The following is a 24,000-nucleotide window of genomic DNA, read 5'->3' as shown; positions in this document are numbered from 1 at the left end:
TAATTCCCATAAATTCCATTATTTTGGAATTATGAAAATTTATTTATTTTTATATATAAAAAAAGAGAAAAAACGAAAAAAAAAAATTGAAAATCAAAGAAAATTTGTAAAAATGCATGCTAGAAGAAGAATGACAACAAGTTTGTTAAATTCGAGATTTGTGGTGACCTAAATTCCTAATGAATGATGAAAAGTTGTATAATTAAAAATATTTTAAAAGTGGAGTAGAATTAAAATTATTAAAAAAAAAAAACTAGAGTTTTGAAAATTGAAATCTTGAAAATTAAATTTAAAAATTGGAATTTTAAAAAATTATTTGAAAATGAGAGTTTTGAAAATTAAATTTGAAAACTAGAGTTTTAAAAATTATTTAAAAATTGGAGTTTTAAAAATTATTTAAAAACTAGAGTTTTAAAAATTATTTAAAAACTGAAGTTTTGAAAATTAAATTTGAAATTTGAAGTGTTTTTTTTTAAAAAAAAAAGTTTAAAAATTAGAGTTTCGAAAATTATTTGAAAATTGAAATTTTGAAAAATAAATTTAAAAATTAGAAATTGGGAAATTAAATTTTGACATCAAAAGGAAGAAGAAATAAGAGGATGACATGTGGCCGCTGGGATTGCACACCAAAGGTCGCCATACATGGCCATGCGCACGTGGGGCCACGGTGCAATTGTGTTTGCTCTGTGGATGCTAGTGGTCTCGATTCCTTGCCCAATGGCAACATTTAACTCAATAGCACCTGTGTTCCAGCCGTCTGACCCTTTTGAATAAGACAAAAAGGTCCTAATTTGCTGTTTCATTGTGTTGGATATTTCTCAAGGAGGGCCCCATAGTGAACCCACCCCATTATCCATTCAACCAGCCTATTCAATCTCCTGGACCAAATTCGCTGTTGCTTTTAGGGTTTAAGCCAACTGATCTTCATCTTGAACGGATTCGAAGAGATCACTTTGTGAATCAGAGCCTAGAACCGAGGCATCCCATCATCATCTTCGTATGCCGACCAGACCTGATTATCTCCAAAAGAACTTTTAGTTTGGTTCAAATCAAAATCATGAAAATCAGAATCTGGAACACTGATTGCCATAGGTGTATGGGCCTCGCTATCTGTACCATCAACTGAAATGCCAGGAGAAAGCTTCTTAATGATCTCAAGCAAGAAGAACTCTCAATAACTCAATACTTTATCAATGCTCTCAATAGGCGTTGGCAACATATAGACTTATTTGATGAAAATAAATTCGGTTGTACTAAGTATTCTCAGAAGTATAAGAACGTTGTTGGAAAAGAACACGTGTTTAAATTTTTGTTTGGACTCAACAAAAACTTGGATGAGGTGAGGGGATGAATCCTCGGCACCAAACCATTCCCATCTCTTCCAGCGGTTAGAATTGAAATTAGAAGAGAAGAGAGCAGGTAGAAGGTAATGTTGGGAAAGTCCTCATTGACTCCCTGTAGAGAGCTCTGACCTTGCTGTTAAGAATTCCAGTCAAACAACACTTCTTTACTCTACTTCTTCAATCATATACCATACAAATTTGTATATAAAATATATTTATTTAACATTATTTTTAATTTGCCCAATGACGATGCTTCTTGCACAATCTCTTATATATACCAACTCTAAGATTGAGTTTTGACCATATCATTTGAAAACCAATCGATGATCAATAAGGATAGATCAAACATTTTATGATATTTGACATTACATCCAACGGGTCTGTTTCAAGAGTCATCATTTGAGTGACTCATCTCCAAACTTAAAAAAAATTAAAAAATAGTTAAATTATTTGTATAATTCATTACATCTTCCAATCAATGAAATTACACTTGTTATTTTTACAATCACACGTCCATCCAGCAAGAAATTCAGATTTAAGTCTCTTTAGCCATAATTTATTAATTTTTACTTTAGTATTCAATATATATAACCCTGAAAAGTCAAAGATCATGGTAGACCACATCTTCCAATGATATGAGTTCTCTTTAAAATTTAATTAAGGGATGAGTTCATCACCCGACCATAAAATACTAACATGCACGTCCATCAACAGGAAATAAAAATTTAAGTTGAATCTCATTTAAATGTTTGATAATGATTTTAGAAAATGTTTATAATATTTCTAATATTTAAATGATAGAAATTTTAAAGTATTAAAAATGTTATAAACACTTTCTAAAACCACTATAAAATTGATTCTTAGTTTTATTTGTCATTTAGAAGTTCTAATTTTGATTCTTGAAATTACACATGGAGATTGATTCATTCATTCTTTCTTTCTTTCTTTCTTAATCCTTTGATCAATAGCAGACATCAAATTTCAAAACAAAAATCGATCATATATATATATAAACTATATATTAATTAAATATCATTGGTCAATTGATTGTTGAGAAAATTCACTTAATATGAAAAAATAAATCACAATTTTACATGAATTAGAAGCTATCAATTCCCTGAGGATTTTCTTCATGTTTAACTCTAACATGTTTTATAGTTAGCGCTCTTAAGAAGCTCTTGAGCACTCCTCAAATTTGCTTTTCCAAACCTATAAAGTGTTGGGCTTTGTGGAGCCTAGTTTTGTTTGATCTGGTTTGACGACCCGACCCAAATAATATTGCATGGCTTTTTAATGGGAGATTTATTGAGGCCTATTGGGCTCGTTTAGCCCATTGTGGAACCACCTTTTGTAATTAGGGTTTTTTAGTGTGGTGGGGTGGCCGTGTTATATATATAGAGAGAATATTGTAGCCACCAGGTCGTACTCTGTATTCTTCCCTGATAATAGTGATATTCCTGCAACTCCGTGGATGTAGGCAAATTGCCGAACCACGTAAATACTGTCTTGTGCGTGTGATTGTTTTTCTTTGGCGTGTGTTTTCTCTAATTTTTGTTTCTCATGGGTTGGGAATTCGGTTTAATTCCCTACAATTGGTATCAGAGCCTAGGGTTAGGTTTGAGTGGGAGCAATGGCAGAGGAAGCAGGAAATGCGTCTGGAATAGAAAAGTTTGATGGCACAGACTTTGCGTATTGGAGGATGCAGATTGAAGATTATCTCTATGGGAGGAAATTGCATCTGCCTCTTTTGGGGACAAAACCTGAGAGTATGAAGGCTGAGGAATGGGCGCTTCTTGACAGACAAGTTCTAGGAGTTATTAGGTTAACTCTGTCTAGGTCTGTTGCACACAATGTTATAAAGGAGAAGACCACAACAGATCTAATGAAGGCTTTGTCCGGTATGTATGAAAAGCCGTCCGCAAACAATAAGGTACATCTGATGAAGAAATTGTTCAATTTGAAGATGGCAGAGAATGCATTAGTAGCACAACATCTGAATGAATTTAATACAATCACAAATCAATTGTCGTCTGTAGAAATTGATTTTGATGATGAGATTCGTGCTCTGATCGTCTTGGCTTCTTTACCAAACAGTTGGGAGGCAATGAGGATGGCAGTAAGCAATTCTACGGGAAAGGAAAAGCTCAAGTACAATGATATACGAGATTTAATTCTGGTTGAGGAGATTCGCCGAAGAGATGCAGGTGAAACCTAAGGATCTGGTTCTGCCCTAAACCTTGAGACAAGAGGTAGAGGTAATAACAGAAATTCAAATCAGGGTAGATCAAATTCCAGAAATTCTAATCGGAACAGAAGCAAATCTAGATCAGGCCAACAAGTACAATGCTGGAATTGTGGGAAAACAGGTCACTTTAAAAGGCAATGCAAAAGCCCTAAGAAGAAGAATGAAGATGATTCTGCTAATGCTGTAACAGAAGAGGTATAGGATGCATTACTTCTTGCAGTAGACAGTCCACTTAATGATTGGGTTTTGGATTCAGGAGCTTCGTTTCATACCACTCCACACCGAGAAATCATACAGAATTATGTTGCAGGTGATTTTGGTAAGGTGTATTTGGCTGATGGTTCAGCCTTGGATGTTGTGGGTCTGGAAGACGTCCGGATATCTTTGCCCAATGGGTCTGTTTGGTTACTAGAGAAGGTTCGACATATTCTTGACCTGAGGAGGAATCTGATTTATGTTGGACAACTTGATGATGAAGGACATGCAATACTATTTGTTGGTGGTACTTGGAAGGTTACAAAGGGAGCTAGGGTATTGGCTCGTGGAAAGAAGACTGGTACTCTGTATATGACCTCATGTCCAAGAGACACAATTGCAGTTGCTGATGCAAGTATTGATACAAGCCTATGGCACCGTAGACTTGGTCACATGAGTGAGAAATGGATGAAGATGTTGTTGTCAAAAGGAAAACTACCAGAATTGAAGTCCATTGATTTTGACATGTGTGAAAGTTGCATCTTAGGAAAGCAAAAAAAAGTGAGTTTTTTGAAAACTGGCAGGACACCGAAGGCTGAAAAATTGGAACTAGTACACACTGATTTGTGGGGGCCTTCTCCGGTTGCATCCCTAGGAGGTTCAAGGTACTACATCACCTTTATTGATGACTCAAGTAGAAAGGTATGGGGTTATTTTCTGAAAAATAAATCTGATGTATTTGAAATTTTTAAGAAGTGGAAGGCCATGGTTGAGACAGAAACAGGCTTGAAAGTAAAATGTCTAAGGTCAGATAATGGAGGAGAGTACATAGATGGAGGGTTCAGTGAGTATTGTGCTGCACAGGGAATTAGGATGGAGGAGACCATTCCTGGGACACCACAACAGAATGGTGTGGCTGAGCGCATGAACAGAACTCTCAATAAGCGTGCTAGAAGTATGAGGTTGCATGCTGGACTACCAAAAACTTTTTGGGCTGATGCTGTTAGCACTGTAGCTTACCTTATAAACCGAGGACCATCAGTTCCCATGGAGTTCAGACTTCCTGAGGAGGTTTGGAGCGGTAAAGAGGTGAAGTTTTCACATTTAAAAGTTTTTGGTTGTGTTTCTTATGTTCATATTGATTCTGATGCTCGTAGTAAACTTGATGCAAAGTCAAAAATATGTTTTTTCATTGGCTATGGTGATGAGAAATTTGGCTATAGGTTTTGGGATGAACAAAACAGGAAAATCATCAGAAGTAGAAATGTGATATTTAATGAACAGGTTATGTACAAGGACAGGTCAACTGTAGTGTCAGATATTACAGAGATAGATAAAAAAAAATATGAGTTTGTCAACTTAGATGAATTGACTGAAAGTACTGTCCAAAAAGGGGGTGAAGAAGATAAGGAGAATGTAAATTCACAGGTAGATTTGAGTACACCTGTAGCTGAAGTTCGCAGATCTTCCAGGAACATTAGACCTCCGCAGCGTTATTCACCTGTTTTAAATTATCTCCTGTTGACTGATGGTGGTGAGCCAGAGTGTTATGATGAAGCCTTGCAAGATGAGAATTCAAGCAAGTGGGAGTTAGCCATGAAGGATGAGATGGATTCCCTGTTGGGGAATCAAACATGGGAACTAATTGAATTGCCAGTAGGAAAGAAGGCTTTGCACAACAAGTGGGTATACAGAATAAAGAATGAGCATGATGGTAGCAAACGTTACAAGGCCAGATTAGTTGTTAAAGGGTTCCAGCAGAAGGAGGGCATTGACTACACAGAGATATTTTCTCCAGTTGTGAAGATGTCAACAATTAGACTTGTACTTGGAATGGTGGCTGCAGAAAACTTACATCTTGAGTAGTTAGATGTGAAGACAACATTCCTTCATGGTGACTTGGAGGAAGACCTTTACATGATTCAGCCAGAAGGGTTCATTGTTCAGGGACAAGAGAATCTAGTCTGCAAACTGAGAAAGAGTTTGTATGGCCTTAAACAAGCTCCTAGACAGTGGTACAAGAAGTTTGACAGTTTTATGCATAGAATTGGGTTCAAGAGATGTGAAGTTGATCATTGTTGCTATGTTAAGTCTTTTAACAATTCTTACATCATATTACTGTTGTATGTGGATGATATGCTTATTGCAGGGTTTGACATTGAGGAGATTAATAATCTGAAGAAGCAATTGTCCAAACAATTTGCAATGAAGGATTTGGGAGCTGCAAAGCAAATCCTTGGTATGAGAATCATTAGAGACAAGGCTAATGGTACATTGAAGCTTTCACAGTCAGAGTATGTGAAGAAAGTTCTCAGCAAGTTCAACATGAATGAAGCTAAACCAGTGAGCACACCCTTGGGGAGTCATTTCAAACTGAGCAAAGAACAGTCACCGAAGACAAAAGAAGAAAGGGACCATATGAGCAAGGTGCCCTATGCCTCAGCTATTGGCAGCTTGATGTATGCTATGGTGTGTACAAGGCCAAACATTGCACATGCAGTGGGAGTTGTGAGTAGATTCATGAGTAGGCCTGGAAAGCAACATTGGGAGGCAGTCAAGTGGATTCTAAGATATCTGAAGGGTTCATTAGATACATGTCTTTGCTTCACAAGTGCAAGTTTGAAATTGTAGGGTTATGTAGATGCTGATTTTGCTGGTGATATTGATAGTAGAAAGAGTACTACTGGGTTTGTTTTTACTCTAGGTGGTACAGCTATATCATGGGCTTCAAATCTACAAAAGATTGTTACTTTGTCTACTACAGAAGCTGAGTATGTTGCAGCAACTGAAGCTGGAAATGAGATGATTTGGTTACATGGTTTCTTAGATGAATTGGGTAAGAAGCAGGAGATGGGCATTCTACACAGTGACAGTCAGTGCAATTTTTCTTGCCAAAAATTCAGTTTTTTATTCAAAGTCGAAGCATATACAAACAAAATACCACTTTATTCGTTATCTTGTTGAAGATAAACTGGTAATACTTGAGAAGATTTGTGGATCTAAGAACTCGACAGACATGTTGACTAAGGGTGTCACTATTGAGAAGTTGAAGCTGTGCGCAGCTTCAATTGGTCTTCTAGCTTGAGGATAGGAGGATGAGTTGTAGGGATGAGGGATAGTTTCTTGGAGGATAGCGGTTTGATGTTGGTGATTGGACTAATCTCCAAGTGGGAGATTTGTTGGGCTTTGTGGAGCCTAGTTTTGTTTGATCTGGTTTGACGACCCGACCCAAATAATATTGCATGGTTTTTTAATGGGAGATTTATTGAGGCCTGTTGGGCCCGTTTAGCCCATTGTGGAACCACCTTTTGTAATTAGGGTTTTTTAGTGTGGTGGGGTGGCCGTGTTATATATATAGAGAGAATATTGTAGCCGCCAGGTCGTACTCTGTATTCTTCCCTGATAATAGTGATATCCCTGCAACTCCGTGGATGTAGGCAAATTGCCGAACCACGTAAATACTGTCTTGTGCGTGTGATTGTTTTTCTTTGGCGTGTGTTTTCTCTAATTTTTGTTTCTCACGGGTTGGGAATTCGGTTTAATTCCCTACATAAAGCTCATGTTATGTAATAATTCCCAAAATACACTTCTTAATTATATCATTCACTAAACTAACTTAAGCATACTTACCTAGATGGCCTCGTTTACAAAGTGATGATGATCTTAATTAAATCTTCAAGACCTATATTAATCTTAGAAAATATGCAACAATATTAGATGAATAATTATTTGGAATAAGATAATCAAACTAAAGTAGTTAATCTAAATCACTAGCAATATCCCCTTTTAACAATTTTATGTCTAAATAATTATTACATAACTCCTCCAATGCTATGAAAAAATGAGTTTATATACCACTCAGGTGTTGTCTCTTTATTTGTTTGACTTTTTTTTTTTTTTAAAAAAGCAACTTATTTTTATATTTCAAATCATTTATTTTTATTTTTACTTTAAAAACTTATTTTTATATTTCAGATCATTTATTTTTATTTTTACTTTTTATTAACTTATTATTTATTTCTTAAAATTTTCAATTGAATAAAAAAAGTCAAAATATTATTTCCTAATAATTATTGTATCTCATTTTACAAGTCACATTAATTTGTTGACGGACAGTATCTCAACCTTTAACTACCAGCGCATTGTAAATATTAGGCATCTTACTCGGGGAAAAGGCTACATCCAGGACTAGACCAATGATTTGAGTGATACGCCCCAGGTTTTTTTTTCAAGCATGGAAACCCCATAACTAGAAGTAGTAGGATTTATTCTCATAATAATAATAATAAAGTCAAATTAAATGATTTTTTTTGCGAAAATTATTGAATCCAAAAGTTCGATAGAAAGTTGATAAGTTAATTCAATAAGAAATGGGAGTTAGCGCTCAATTTCATTGGTACCATCCTATTGAATTTACTTATTCAATGAGCTAATTTTTAAGTTAATTTTTTTTAGGTTATGTTTGGTTCCCAGAAAATTTGAAGGAAAATGTAAGGGAAAGAAAATACAAAGGAAAAGTAGAAGAAAAGAAAAAGTGAAGGAAAATAAAAAAATAGATTAAAAGTTGATAATTTTTTTTTTTTTTTGTTACTTCAAACTCATTTTATTTATTTTAACTCATTAACATAAAGATTAAATAATTTAAAAATACATAAGCTTTTAATTAGTTTTAATTATATTTGATTTTCTTTGATATTTTTCATATGACAACCAAACATGAAAAAATCATTTTCTTTTACATTTTTTTTCTTTCCTTAGTATTTTCCGGGAACCAAACATAACCTTAATGTTAAAATAATTTATTAGTTTATCTTTATTTCTTAATATTTAATAGAAATAAAATATTAAAAAAAACAAATTACTCAATACTTAACATTATTAAACATTATTTAGTTTTAAGTTTTATTTAGAATTAAGTTCAAAAAACAAACACCATCTCAATCTTTTATGTCTAAACTAAAAATTTCAACTCAATGATCTTCCATCAATGCTTTTACGTCTTTAAAGATCATGGAAATATGTAACCTACCAATAACACTAGTGAAAAGCAATGCATGGGAAAAATAGTAATTAATTTATATGATAAGCTATAAATATCACAATTCAAAAATCCCAAACATTATAAGAAAATTCTAAAAATTATGAGAAAATGATAAAATGTAGAATCATCGTTACTCAAAATAAATATGAATGTATGTGTCATCTCCTCTTTTTCTCACAAAAATGATTAAGTATATCAAACAGAACAAGGAAAACCAATATATAGATGTAGAAGAGCAAATTAATATAATAAAAAGTAATGAGAAAGATGTCCAAAATATGTAACTAATGCATCAAAATGATCAACGCTCTCTACATTTACTTTAAAACTACTTTCCAATAATAATAGGCATCTTCAAAAAAAAAAAAAAAAAAAAGAAAGAAAGGAAGAAAAGAAGAAAAAAACGATAAAAGGGTCTATGTATGAAATGGTTTTGAAAACAATTATTTAGAATAGTTTTATAAATATTGTCTTAAAAAATATTGCATAAATTTGGAGAATAATTAAAAATAAAATAGTATATATAAAGTTATTTTTAAAACATATTTTTAAAAAATGGAAAATAGGTTTAAAACATTTCAAATTTTTAAATAAATATTTTTTTTTATAAAATATTAAGGAAAAATTTTCAAAAAGTGTTTTTAAGAACCGTTTTTTATAATAGTTACGAAATATGATTTAAATTTGTTAGATTATTACATACTTACGAAAAATGAATTGTGATAATTCAACTTTTCCTTTATCATATTTTCAAAAATTATAATATGGGAAGCATTATTTTGCATCATGACAACTATATAACTTGTGAGTTGAATATTAGCGCTTTGTAGGGCATTTTAGTGGTCCACTTTAGTGTTAGAATAATGGTATATGTCACGGTCAAGTTTGTGCCACCAAATAAGAAAATCCGAAAAGGTTCTTAACCCAAACGAGCCTAACCCAAATATTGGGGCGTTGTATTTACATCACCAAACCTACTTTATCATTGCTAAATGTATTCCACGTGATTTGGTTGATTGGATATCACATCATTTCCAGTCAACATAGAATATATTTTGTCATATTTGTAACATTCACTTCCATATAAAATACATTTGGTCATATTTATCCTGATTCTCATCGTTTTCAAACCTATAAGTATAAAAACAAAAAAAAACCTAGCTTTACATAGAAAGAGCTCAAACTTGTGATCTGAATGTTCCTAGATAGAATCCCATTTGATGAAAACATTGTGGTTATTGTAGAACTAGCTTATCCAATGATCTTCCGACCAATCTCTCCCATAATGGATGCTTGGCATGAGAGAATGGTGAGCTTCTCTCTCTTCTTGAGGTTGACTTGGGTTCCTCTCTTTGCAATTTTAGAAAACCGAACTAGAAGAATAAAGTCTTAACTCCTAAGGGGTTTATATAGTCTTTTTTTGTGGGTTTAAGTGACTTGAACCCAAATTAGGCTTCAGTCTTAATTAATTAATTAGCCATAACATGTTCCAATTAATTAATTAGCCCATTTAAGAAAATCAATTCATAAGATCCAGTGCAATATTATATTCTTACTAAAACACCCTTATACACACTTATGAAGTACATAGCCAAAATACCCTCAAAACATGCCACTATGAACTAAGAGCTCGATGGGGGACCATTGGGACCTATAAGAAAATATTGGCTCCTTTATATTCCAATTGTGAAGTTGACTCAATACTCTACTAAAAAGAGTTAACTACACGCCAGTATCTTATGAAATTGCAATGAGACAAAGCTCAGGTTTGTGATCGACTTTCTATTGCATACAGACACCCCATGAATTGGTGTCCATAAAATAATAGGATAATGTTATCAACCCATCAAGATTACTCCTCTAATACTTGAGTTGTAAATTTTTCTATTGTATGTTCAATCGACATATTCTAACTCCAAGATGGATATGTTTTTTTTTATATTTTTAAATGATAGATAAAGAATCAAATTAAATTAAAATGAGTCACCAAAAAAGCGACCTAAGGTATACAAGAAACAAACCTCCCTCCACCACCAAGGCTCAAATAGGAGAAAAAACCAAAAGAATTGGACCCTCACCAAGGCCCAACCAATCAAAGTAACTCACTAAAGTCAAAAGACAATCATACATAAACAACTTAGTCTCTAACCAAAGAAACCAAATAAAAATCATTTTTTAGCTTTTTGAAAGAAAACACCTCATCATCAAACACATTTTTGTTCCTTGTCTTCTAAATCTCCAAAACAAATATAAAGGGCTTGCACTCTAAACTGTCCCACACTTTTTTTCCACAAAAAAACCATGTCACCCCAATGATTCTCTTTAACTAATAAAGGAAGCACCCAAAAATATATAAAAAAAAATGCAAAAAACAACTCCTATAAAACCCTTGTTTTTTCACAATGGAGAAGCAAGTGATCTATGGATTCTTCAAACAAATGAAAAAAATAACACCTATTTTCTAAACACCATCCTCATCTCTGAACTTGATCCAAGGTTAAAACTTTACCCATGTAGCCTTCAACAAAAAATAAAAAATAAAAAATAAAAAATAAAATAGGAACTCACTCTAGGTTATACCCATGAGAGCCAAATTCCTCTTATTGGAAAAGACTCGAAGTTGTCTAGCTCCAAAGCATTGTAAAGAGAATTAACTATAAACTTGCCACTCTTTGTCATTGTCCAAAGCATTGTATTTTCTGCATCCCTATACACTCTCTTCCCATGCAAATTAACATGCCAGAAATCTCTCCACACAATCCATCTCCCAATCATTAAAAGGTCTAGAAAAATAAGGATTTCACCTTCCCTCCTCCCCTCCCCACCTTTCAGTTGAGTAATTATAAACTTCCTCCACGCACCCACACATCCTTAGAATTACTTAAAGCAAATAGAGAAGAGAAAGACACACTCAACAGATTGCCCTCATACCACTTATCGTTTTAAAATTTCACTCTCTGCCCATTGCCTACCAAGAAGGAATACCTAGTTCTCATAAGATCCCAATCCTAATTCCTTACTGTTTTCTACAGCCCAACACAACCCTTCACCCCTCTCTCACCTTCTAAGAAGACAAACCCCCTTTTTCTTATCTATACTTCCCACAAATAACTTGATTCTAGAAAGCACAATTCTCATTTGAAAAACACCAACTCCACTTGTAAATAAAAGTCTTATTAAGAATTGAGAGACTCTTAACACCCAACCCATATTTCCTTTTGTCTAAGCAAACAATCGTCCATTTAACAAGATGTGGTTTATAATCTAACACCCCACCTCCCACAAAAAGTCCCTCTAAATTTGTTTTAGCCTCATTCTAATAGCCATTGTGATATAGAACAAAGACATAAAATAAATGGGCAAGCTAGTTATAGATAAAGTATTTCAAATTAAAATAATACTCCCTCATTTGGAAATGTATTGTCTCTTCCACATGGACAACCTCTTATAAAATCTTTCTTCTACTCCATCCTAAACTATTGTAGATTTACATAGAGCACCTAAAGGGAGACCTAAATAAGTGGATGGGAGTAAATTCTACTAAAAGAATTACTGCGACCACATATTCCATGATCACATGTCATTTGGATCACCTAAAGGGACATACTGTTTTAATCTCATGAGATATGATAGTGCCTCCATTGAGAATACTTGTTGTCATTGGCCTCCATCAATAATGATTCAATCCGTAGGGATATATGACCATTATAGGGTATCATCTGTAGGTCAAATTAAAGCTTCCTGTTGATTTCAATAGAGACTCAATATACTCTCAAGGTTGAGAGTACATGCAATATAGAAGTTTGGTGAATCATGACAATATGATAACCTTACATCATAATTCACCGTAAGTCCTATCCAATGTATAATCATACATACTAATGTACTCACCATGGAAAACTTATCATGATGATTAAAATAAGTCATCCCTCTAATTAGAAGGTAGTGCACTACAGCCTCTATTGGATTGCCCAAATTCATTAATTGATTGTGAACAACTTATCATCTTGTAAGGAACCCATGAATTGTATCTTCTGTACAACTTCTATTGCATTGAAATCATGTACAATGCAAGTGATCATATGAGTTTGAATACTAAAATTAATATCAATGCATACAAGGGATAACAAAAGGACAGTAAAATCTAACTTTGTTATATCATGTCTTGCTTTTAGAGACTCAATCCTAACACTTACAAAGTTAGACAAACATAATCTCATTCCATCATATTTAGGATGACCTTGCTCCCTCTCATGTACACTCCACATTGTGCCTAATGGCCCTCACGACTATAAAAGACATCTACATAATTGATAAAAGTCCACTATATACATAGTATCAAAAACTTTTTCCACTATCCAATATATATATATATATATATATATATATATATATATATATATATATATATATATATCATAATATTTATGATAACTATGGACAATTGGTCTTATGACATTATGATATATCCGAGTGAATATGATGGAGCATTACCAAATATACATAGGAGGGATGTGGCCATACAAGTATCATAACTACGGGTCCATTCTACTGAATTCGTTACCTCACAGATAATAGATTGAATCCGATGTGGTACCATGGGCCCATTCTATTGAGTATGATAATATTTGTTCCATAGGAAAAAAAAATAAAAAATAAAAATTGAAAACATATCTCTACCTAGTTTTTTGGTATTTCTTAAAACAAAAAATATATTTCATCTCATTTTTCAATATTAAAAAGATAATATTATTTATATTTTTTCATAATTTATTTTTAGTACATTATTTTTTTTCTTTTTTATGAATAATATAATAATTTAAAATCTTATAAAGAAAAAAATATTGTGATATGCAATCAAATGGTATACATTAATAAAATATAAATGGATAAATCCATTTTCTATATATTAGATAATATATTAAATCATGTTATATATTAATATTATTCTAGTTATATTAGAAATATTTTAATTCTTTTTCTTTTTGAACAAAAGATTTGATTTTGTTTCAATTGTAATTTTGTATTTTTAAAATTAATTAATGAAAAATAACTTACAATGAAAAAGAATTCATGAGAGAAACGAATCATGGAATATTTCATTCGTACATATAACATCACCTACCACTATATTCTTCAAGTTGTCACGATTTTTAAGATTCATATAAGGAAAATAAACTTAGTCCTGTCTTCTCAATATATATTATGACCATAACTTAATCATTAATATATTCAATTCCCTTGTTAAATTTATGCTTCAACCCTCATATTTGGTTTCGTAATCAACAAAAATTTTAAAGCAATTGATCAAATCCAAGACATGCATAAACAAGACCAAAGACTCCACCACTTACTATTATGGATTGGATTAGACTCATGAGTTAATTACTTGTTTATCTTAATATTAGTTGTGATCAAATCACTAAGGTTATGTTTGGTTCTTGGAAAGTGTTAAGGAAAGAAAAAAAATGGTAAGAAAAATTATTTTCTCATGTTTGATTGTCCTATAAGAAATTCCAAAGAAAATTAAATATAGTTAAAATTAGTTAGAAATTTATGTATTTTTAAATTATTTAATTTTTATATTGGTAAGTTAATATAAATAAAAATGAGTTTAAAATAACAAATAAAAATAATTTATCGACTTTAACTCTATTTTTTATTTTTCTTCACTTTTTCTTTCCTTTGCATTTTCTCTCAAATTTTATGAGGATCAAACATAGCCTAAACCTCTAGCATTTGGAATAATCATTATGACTATGTTTGGTTCTTGAAAAGTACTAAGGAAAGAAAAAAATATAAAGAAAATGGTTTTTTCACATTTGATTTCACTATGACATATGATTACTACTCAAAAAGTGCTATTTCATAGCTTGTAATTAACTCTTTTAAACACTTTTGAGTAGTAGTTATCATCTTTTAACCCAATTAACATATTAAGGACCCTTGCAATCAATTCTAATCAAATTGTGTTAAGTTTTGGTGTTTTGATAGCTTTTTGATCACCAAAGCAATCCGTGATTGAGGAGAGTTCTTTGGAATCCATGGCAAAGCAATGGAAAGCTCAGAAACATGAAGAACCGAAGCTTTGAAGTCCTTTGCCATAAGCAAATCCGAAATGCAAGGAGCAAAAGATGTCCGGATAGGGCGTCCAGACACACCATCGGAGGGCGGCGGAACGTGGGCTGTGGCAGGCTGTCGGAATGACGTAGCAAGGCTTGCTCACTTTAGTCAATGATCCGGACAACATATCCGGATAGGATATGTTATCGTCCGGGTGTGATGTTCACGAGTGCCGTGTGCTTCTCCCTGAGGGAGCTCGGATAGGGGAGCGCGCCACGTATCATCTTGGGGAATCCGGATGGAGTTGCTCCAGATAGCGATGCGCGCTCCGTGTCATCAGGGGGAGGGGTCCCTACACCTTGCACACGCAGACGGTCCCCTTTGCGACATAGCTCATTCCACCCAGGGGAAGAATTATGTCCGGCCGACATTCCACCTTCTCCGGATATCTCACATCCGGATGGGAGAGGAGGGCGTTTCAATTTCCCCGGTCAGACATGTCCAGATCCTTTGATCGGATATTTCACATCCGGCGCCTGACGCCGGATGGGAGAGGAGGACGTTTCAACTTCTCCTGTCAGACATGTCCGGATCCTCTGATAGCGCTTACCTGGAGAGTTTTTCTCTCAGTATACAGTGCCACGGTATTCTCCTAAAGCTTCCTGATATTTCCGACCGACATCTTGAGATATTTTGTTTTAGATATTTTATGTCTAAATCCCCAAACTCTCCTTGTAATCCACCTATCATAGGATTTCTTAGTCTTTAAGCAAGAACAAAGGGGTGAATAACCTCTTATATATAGTTTGTAATTTTCTTTACAAAAAGGGAATTATTATGTAATCGGCAGAAGGAAGAAATATATTTTACAGAGCACTTGCTCTGTTTTTCCTTCATATATTTGTTTTCTCGTTAGTTTTCTTTATAGCCAATCAAACTCTGAGGATTTTTCCTCAGAGGATGAGAGGCTAGGCTCTTCGTCTCTTGGAGTGAAGAAAGCCGAGTAAGTTTCCTCATGCATAAATTGGAAGTTTTGTTGTTTTAGTTTTTAATGAAGAGAAAGTGTGACCTGTTAATGATTTTTATCTTTTTATTTAACTTAAAACGCCTTTAAATCATCTGGGCTAAAACTTGGTAAGGCAAGTGATCTCCGTCCATCGAGATGCACTAGTTTATCTCTTGCGAGCCTTTGGGTGAATGGAAAATGCTAGGTGAGAGGCATGAGCCATTGCAAGTTGCATCAGTGAGAGGGATTTAGTGTTTGAACCCATTAATGGGAAGCATCTATACCACACCAGTTAGAGAATTAACTATATGTTAATTCTCTAATGCGAGGAAAAGAAACAAGTGACCGGAACTCTCCTTTTTGTATGAGGAACCTGAACCTAGTGATCTAAACTCCAAGAAACACTTTTCTTTGTAAGTAAAATCATTTACTATTTTTGGTTAGTTTAAAACCAAACCTTTTTCATTTAAACATCTTTATGTTTTCTTTTAAAGCTAACCTTGAAATGAAAAGGCACCAATTCAGCTTTGAATTAATATCAATTGTGGAGTGAAAACCCATCCCAGTGAACGACCCTAGAGCCACTATGCTATGCTAGCTAAGGCTATCCTAGTACATGGTGTAATAAGTTATAAATTTTGTTGATTGCTCCCGTCTGAGGACTGAAATCAAGACACCAGCTGGACACGAATCAAATGGGACCACTATCAGGGACCATTGAGAGGACACGAATCAGTTGAGACACCAATTGGGAATGAATCAGCACATCTTCAAATTGTTGACATCTTCAAAGATTGATGTTTCAAGCTTCAAGATCTAGTACTTCCCCAAAAAGATTTCTTCAATCCCACTAAGTGTTCAATCCCTCAGTCTACTTTGTTAAATTAAGGCCCGACGTGGATTAGAAAAAGGGTCAAATCATGCCAAGATCCACCACAACCCAAGCCTAACTCATCAATAGAAAACAATTTCAAGCTCCAGGCCTCCAACTAGGTCGATAATGCACGTTGTCTCCTGGTGTTTGGATGGCTTGTAAACACCAAAATAGGTCCAAATGGCCATTGAATTGATCAAATAGATTAAGGTAGCATATTCTCTTTTTGACAAAATATCATAAAGGGATTTGCAATCAAGGAGCCAAATTAGGAAATGAAAATCTAAGGGGCCAGATCAAGTGCCTCAATTCACCTATGAATATAGATATTATACTTCAATGTCGGTCTAGTGAGGGGACCCAAAACAAAATGACAGTTTCTAATACAACAAAAAACCTTGAAGCATTTTTTTCCTAATTTTAACGCAAACTAATAAAGGGACAACTTCTAGAAGGAAACTGCTTAGTTCATTAAAACAATAAAAAAATTTCTTCATAAGTTTAATAAGAATAAGTTTTTTAGCCCTCATTTAAACTCCCTCTTAAATAGAGCAAAGAAATCCCTCATAAACTTGTTGTTGTGCCAAAATATGCAGAGTCAATCTTGTTGATGAACTTTGAGTACAAGGTTCTTACAGATCTCTTCCCTCTTTGTTCGTGTTTGATTTTCTAAAAAAACTCATCAAGAAAATCTTCTCTATTTTCTCTCAAACACACCCCAAAACCTTTCCTGAAGTCTAGTCTTATTCTGTTACAATAGTCTCCTTTACACCCGTGAATATATCCAGCATATAAACTAATTGATGCAACAACTTCTAATAGAAACCACTAGCTTTGGCCTGCGTGGCACTCAATTCAAATCTTGAACCAATCATCACACTTGTGAAGGAATACCATACACTCCACACCCGCTCTTCGTCAACCTTGAACAAGGTTACTAAAAAATAAGTCACCTCTAGCCCTCAAGTAAACTTTCAATTCCATTGCCCTTGGATTGAAATCAAGAAAGAGATTTCTACTACAAAAAATGGTTATAAGAATGCTTGATTTGTTAGGGCTTGTAAAAAGCGCCATTATTTTTATTATAAGGTGTCATCTTTTCTCATTTTTCTTATACGTAGTGGAGATCGAATGAGAGGAAAATATTATTCCTATGAATCATAAAAAATTGTACATGTTGTGTCAGCAAAAGCTCTGATACCATTCAAGAACATAAAGATAAAACAATTACTCACCTGGTGCATGAGATTTTAACGTGGTTTAACCAAACATGTCTACATTCACAAAGGAGAGAATCTTTCTATTATACAATATAGAACATTATAAATTATAGAACTAAATACAACTATTGAGTCCTCCAAACATATCATATCCCCCACTCTTTGTATCCATATCCTACCAAAAGCTCTCTCGCTCCACCGGGTATCTCTCATTCTCCCTCACATTCCTATCCACCTTGTATGGTTCTCCCTCACATCTATCCACCTCGTATGGTCTTTATAGGCTCGTTTCCATCTCATAACATTTTCCTTTCATGACCTAAAATATTTATAAAGATATTTCCAATAACTTTTTTTATTCTATAAGAAAATCTAATATTACAATAATATATCAACTTAGGAAATATTGTATATAATATTCTTTATAAAAAGGAATCTATACTAATTAGGAATTTGGGATACTTCCCAACATGTCCTTTCATTGATTATTGGAATTAATATATTTTAATTTTTCTTTTCTTTTTTTGCTATATTAGTTGTCCACTTTATTTTGCAGGAACTGAAACTTATGCATGCAGCCATCTTATTGAAACATTCAAATGCACCACAAATATAGCTTCTTAAATAACCAAATCTTAAATAGATCCATTTTGTAGAGGCTGGAGGCGAATTGGGAAGCCCTTAAGGAATGGGTGATGGATTATATGCAACCTTTTCACAGGGATCTACTTTCTCCCATTTGAATCTTGTCACCACATGATGTATGAATGCAAGTACCTGCGCTCGAGCATATTCCCTTCCGGGGCACATCCGAGGCCCTCCCCCAAAAGGCACAAAAGTGAATGGTCGAGGCCCTTTTCCTTCAAACCTCGAGGGATTGAATTTCTCGGGATCAGGAAAATACTTGGGATCTCTATGTGTTGTATTTACATTCCAATGCATCTGCAGGACAAAATTTTCCAGTAAGTTTCGTGAGTGTACCACACACAATTTGATTTTACAAAACAGCACTTTATATATGACATACCTTCCATCCCCTTGGAATTGTAAAACCTGCATAAGTGATGTCAGTTATGGCTTCTCTAAAAGTTCCTTGCACAGGTGGGGTTAGCCTCATTGTTTCATTTGCCACATTCCAAGTATATCTCATCTTTTGAATGTCATCCCACTTCAGAAACCCTTCCGGACCTTTGCTCTTTGCAATCTCCATTTGCTCTATTGAATCAAAAAAATTAATTTTAAATTTGGTCTGTTAATGAACAACCCTTCACAATAGCTGGGGAAAGATGAGGAAGAAAAACCATCTTAAAATTTTTAAAATTTTTCGTCAAAGAATCTATTCACCTACCCCATGGATCAAGGCCAAGACAAAAGAAAAGACAAATACTTTATATCTCGTCTATAAACATTTTTTTTAAAATACTTCAAATGAAAACACTATCAAACAACAATGCATGTAAGCTTGAAATGGATTCAAAAGAAAGGAGACAGTCGGTTTTTAAGGTATTACCTTTTAAGACTTTGCTATAGACATCAGGGAACTCGGCCAGGTACTTGAGGATGAATGTGATGACAGAACTTGTGGTGTGATGGGTAGCAAAAAGCAGACAAATAACTTGAGTACTGATCTCCATCTCACTCTTAACATCACAGTTTTCATCTGATGCTAAGAGCATGTGAGACAGTAGGTCTCCAGTAGCTGAGTCTCCCTTCTGTTCTAACTCCATTTTTCGCTTTCTGATGATTGCTAGAAGCTCATTGTGAATGAATTTGCTGGCTTTGAGAGCACGGTTGAATGTCAGTCCCAGGAATATCTATAGGCACAGAAAGGAATCCTTCGTTCAAAATCTGGAAGGGATGAGAAATCATCTCAACATACTCAGGATCATCAATGCTCATAAAGAGCCGGAAAGCCAACGCAAAGCTGTACTTCCTTGCAAGCGGAAAAACCAGTACCTCTCTATTAGGAGACCAATTCAACTCAATGTGTTCGCTTGCCATCGAATCCATGGTGGCTATGTAGTGTTGCAGAGCTTCTGGCTTGAGAAATTCAGGAAGGAAGGTAGGGGGTCTGAACTTATCTCCTGTTAAAGTTTCGTTGAAGACAGATGGGAAGCACAAAATCTTCTTCATTGAACGCTGCCACCATGAGACTACAAGTTTGTCCTCGTTGGAGAAAAGAAACTTGTTCCCCGAAGCGCCGCACATCACAGCCATGTTCGCTTCCAATAAGGAGGTCTTGAACACTTGAGGGGAGTACTTGTTCATTCTATCGTTCAAGAATCTCCCCGGGTTACCCCCTTGACAAGCCAAAGCAAATTCCAAAGTTTCTCCTATGATTGGCCATCCCATTGTCCCAGGGGGAAGGTTTGGATTGAAGGATTTGTGCCTGTAAGTAATAAGGAAGACTATTGGAAGTGATATGGAGAATAGTATAAGGTATAGTAGATATGAAAAGAAGAGATCCATGTCTGTTATTCAATGATAAAAGATTGGGCAAAAGGAGAGGTTGAAGATGGAAAACCTAAAGCCAACTTCTGGGGTATATGTAGGCAAGTGGAAGGGCTCCAAATGTCAGTCTCACAACAACCGTTTAGTGCTTATCTTTAGTTAGACGGTAAAGCTCAGAAAGGTTGGTCCAATGTCATCAAAAGAAAATCAACTCTTAATATCAAGTGTGGATATGTATGACCAATCAAGATCATTGAGACGGTAAAGCTCAAAAAGGTTGGTCCAATGTCATTAAAGGAAAATCAACTCTTAATATCAAGTGAGGATATGTATGACTAATCAAGATCATTGAGGGAAAAAAAAAAAAAAACACTTAAATAAGTGTAAGAATCTACCGATAGTTATTTTAGAAAAAACTAAGAGGGTGTTTGGTAAAATTTAATATATATTACTTAATAACCAAAGTTTACTTTAAGTTAAATTATATTTAAGTTGTTGACTTAAAATTTATTAATTAATTCTTATTTTAAGTATTAAGTTTGTTTGATAAAATTAACTTAAAGTCTATTCTAAATCATTAAATTGACATATTTATCATCATAAATTATAATTAGGATAGAGAAAGTTGAGTAATAGTAAAGGAGATTGCGGAGGTAATTAAGGCAAATCGGGGTAAAACTGTTAATGAAGATATGAACTTAAAAATAAATTAATTATTTTTACTTCTTACTTAAAGTTGTTTTTAACTTTAAGTCATATCATTAAGTTATTTTACCAAACATATTTAATTTACTTAATGATTTAAATTAAGTTATTAAGTTGGTTTACCAAATATCCATTAATTCTAAGTTTAAGAAAAACATTTTTTTTTCAAAAAAAGCAAACAAAGTATTTGATAAAACTTTAAAACACTTTTAAAAAAAGTTCAAAAAAATCTTTAAGAAAACATGTAGAAAAAAGTTTTTCAAAAAAAATAAAAATTAGTAGGTGTTTGATAAAATTTAATACTTATTACTTAATAATTTAAATTGATTTTAAGTTAAATTATACTTAAGTTGTTAACTTAAAACTTATGACTTAATTTTTTACTTTAAGTATTAAGGTTATTTGATAAAATTAACCTAAAATTTATTTTAAATCATCAAATTGATATATTTATTCCCATAAATTATAATTTAGGCGAAATCAAATAACTATGGAGGTTGTGTGGGAAGTTTCTCTCCACATGTCCTTCCTAGGCTCAAGACCCTTTAGCCGTCCAAGATAAGCAGATAATCCGTTAGGGAGTAATCCGTCTAGACGAAGACAAGCTTCGTTTGGCGCAAGAGGAAATACAAATTTCTTTTTTCCCCAATGCCAGGCAGAATGGACAGACAAGCTGACTGGGGACTTCCAAACAGACAAACCAACTCAATTGAAAATTCTAAGCATTGGACAGATGGCAACAATCTAGATGGCATTTACACCCAAAAATCAATGTTAATCAATCGTTACATGCAATCAGCGACATTGACAAATGTAAATGCACAGTTAACAACATGGTCCGAGATTCTTGCACGACAACCTACAAATGGCACCAATCAACGGTTCTTGTTTGTTATGATTACCCAATCTATGCTAAGATGATGGTGTTGACTACCTAATTAAGGCATAATATCCGCCATGACGGCGATCATCAGCGTAAGAAAGGCATAAATGCACAATCAATGCTATGATGATGGCGCTAAATGTTCTATAAAAGCCCCTCCAAAATGATGAAAAGGTACGCGCGCACATAGCCATTCAAAAAGTTGGATTCACTCTCGCTAGATTTCGACTTAAGCTATAGAGGGGCATACTCGAACCACCTATCCGAACATCCTTTTGTGCAGGGAAGATGTCCGTTTGACTCTAGTGAAGCTAGATAGACCTACATCCAATTGACACAACACCAACAAATTGTAGAATAGTTAAAGAGATCGTAAAAGTAACTAAGACAAATAAGGGTAAAAAAATATAAAATAAAGTTGTAAGCTTAAGAATAAGTTAATTATTTTTATTTATTATTTTAAGTCACATTATTAAGTTATTTTACTAAACATACTTAATAACTTAAATTAAGTTATTAAATCACTTTAAGTTATTAAATTGGTTTACCAAACATCCACTTAGTATTTGATTAAATTTTAAAAATATCTAAGAAAAAAATGACACTTCAATTAAAAAGAATTCTTAGAAACACTCTCAAAAGTGTTTAAGTAGGATAAAAGTATAAAGAAACAAAAATTTAAATATAAAACATGGTATTGTAGTTAAAAAAATAAAAAGAAAGAAAGAAAGAAAGAAAGCCACGATATCATTGTTTAAGTATAACTAGGTTCGTTCCACATGCAAGGCATGTGGACGTGAAGTAATAAAGTTAATATTAGATTTTGTTTAATTATTTAATAAAAATTATGAGAAAATAATTTAGTAAGATAAAATAAAATATTTATATGTTTTAGCATTTGTTTTCAAAAATATATTGTAATGTCGTGACAAGTTTATTTATATATTTGTTCTGTAATAAAAAATCTAGATGTCAATAAAAAATAATTATTATTACTTAATTAATTTTTTATTATTTAATAAATATGCATACCTTATTATTTGTTGAAGTTCTATGTTAGGGATTATAGTTTCATTAAATAGGCTTTTTTTTTTTACAAGATTTATTTTTTCAAAAATTTCAAGAAATTGAAAAAAAAAAAAGAATTATTAATTTTGTTTAAATAATTTTTTTAGATACAATATTTTAAACATTTTAGAAAACTAAAATAATAATCTTATTTAGATGAGAAATCTAATTATTAGTAATTATATTGGTCAATTGATTATATCTAAAATAATAACATCTCTTCACTTGATCTCCTATATCTATCTATATCCATAAAGAAAAATTGACTTTTCATTTTAAACATTCGACCATCTTGATCTATTTGAAAATTACTATTTTATTATTATTTAATTAATAGTTTAATAAATTAAAACTATTAGAGAGTTTTGATAAGAAAAAAAAATAACATTCCTAAAATATTTTTTCATTATCACAAATAATTGTAACTTCTTTAATAGTCAAATATACATTAATGTCTTAAACACTCTAGATTCTCTTAATATCATGGACATTTTATCTATTTTGATTTTTTCGAATATTTTGGGTTGTTCAAATAATTATTAATGAGACACCTAAAAAGTAATTATAAATGGAAAAATAATACTTAAATATAAGATAAACTTTTTTTTTATGTAAGACATGCACTATTTTTATTAAATTATTTTTTCTATGGCTCTTTTATCTACTTTTCTTCTTTATTTATTTTAAATATTACGATTTGGGCACTAAACAATTTTGCAAATATTAAAAAAAAAAATCATTAATATAGCATAGCAAATACTTGATAATAATTTTTTTCCATACCTTACATAAAAAACTTATCTTTATTTAACTATTATAAATTATTTTTCTAATTAAAAGTTAAATTTTTTGTAAATATTCTAAATTTTATTTTTAAATAAATAAGGAATATGACTCAGGTGAACC

The 24,000-nt window shown here is 33.0% G+C and overlaps 2 protein-coding genes across 2 annotated transcripts; both read right to left on the bottom strand.

The window, feature by feature from the left end:
* Positions 1-18,668: 18,668 nt before the first annotated feature.
* On the bottom strand, positions 18,669-19,628 carry LOC117931565 (beta-amyrin 28-monooxygenase-like). Its single transcript, XM_034852542.1, has 3 exons — positions 19,498-19,628; positions 19,015-19,202; positions 18,669-18,929 (listed from the first exon to the last, which is right to left on the bottom strand). The coding sequence occupies exons 1-3, from the start codon at positions 19,619-19,621 to the stop codon at positions 18,669-18,671; spliced, it is 573 nt and encodes a 190-aa protein (XP_034708433.1). The 5' UTR covers positions 19,622-19,628.
* Positions 19,629-19,742: 114 nt separating this feature from the next.
* LOC117932534 (beta-amyrin 28-monooxygenase-like) lies at positions 19,743-20,339 on the bottom strand. The gene has a single exon (XM_034853808.1). The coding sequence runs from the start codon at positions 20,337-20,339 to the stop codon at positions 19,743-19,745; it is 597 nt and encodes a 198-aa protein (XP_034709699.1).
* Between the last annotated feature and the right edge of the window lie 3,661 nt (positions 20,340-24,000).

Source organism: Vitis riparia, chromosome 15 (genome assembly GCF_004353265.1).
Source record: "Vitis riparia cultivar Riparia Gloire de Montpellier isolate 1030 chromosome 15, EGFV_Vit.rip_1.0, whole genome shotgun sequence".
NCBI classification, from domain to species: Eukaryota; Viridiplantae; Streptophyta; class Magnoliopsida; order Vitales; family Vitaceae; genus Vitis; species Vitis riparia.
This window is presented reverse-complemented; position numbering and strand designations above follow the sequence as displayed.

Bases quoted from the DNA above. Each gene is read 5' to 3' on its own strand.
- LOC117931565 (XM_034852542.1), bottom strand. From the start codon at position 19,621: ATGGAGATCAGTACTCAAGTTATTTGTCTGCTTTTTGCTACCCATCAC. The intron at 19,203-19,497 runs GTAATACCTTAA...TTGATTCAATAG, and splicing joins CTATAGCAAAGTCTTAAAAG to AGCAAATGGAGATTGCAAAG. The intron at 18,930-19,014 runs GTATGTCATATA...TTTGTCCTGCAG, and splicing joins CAATTCCAAGGGGATGGAAG to ATGCATTGGAATGTAAATAC.
- LOC117932534 (XM_034853808.1), bottom strand. From the start codon at position 20,339: ATGGGATGGCCAATCATAGGAGAAACTTTGGAATTTGCTTTGGCTTGT.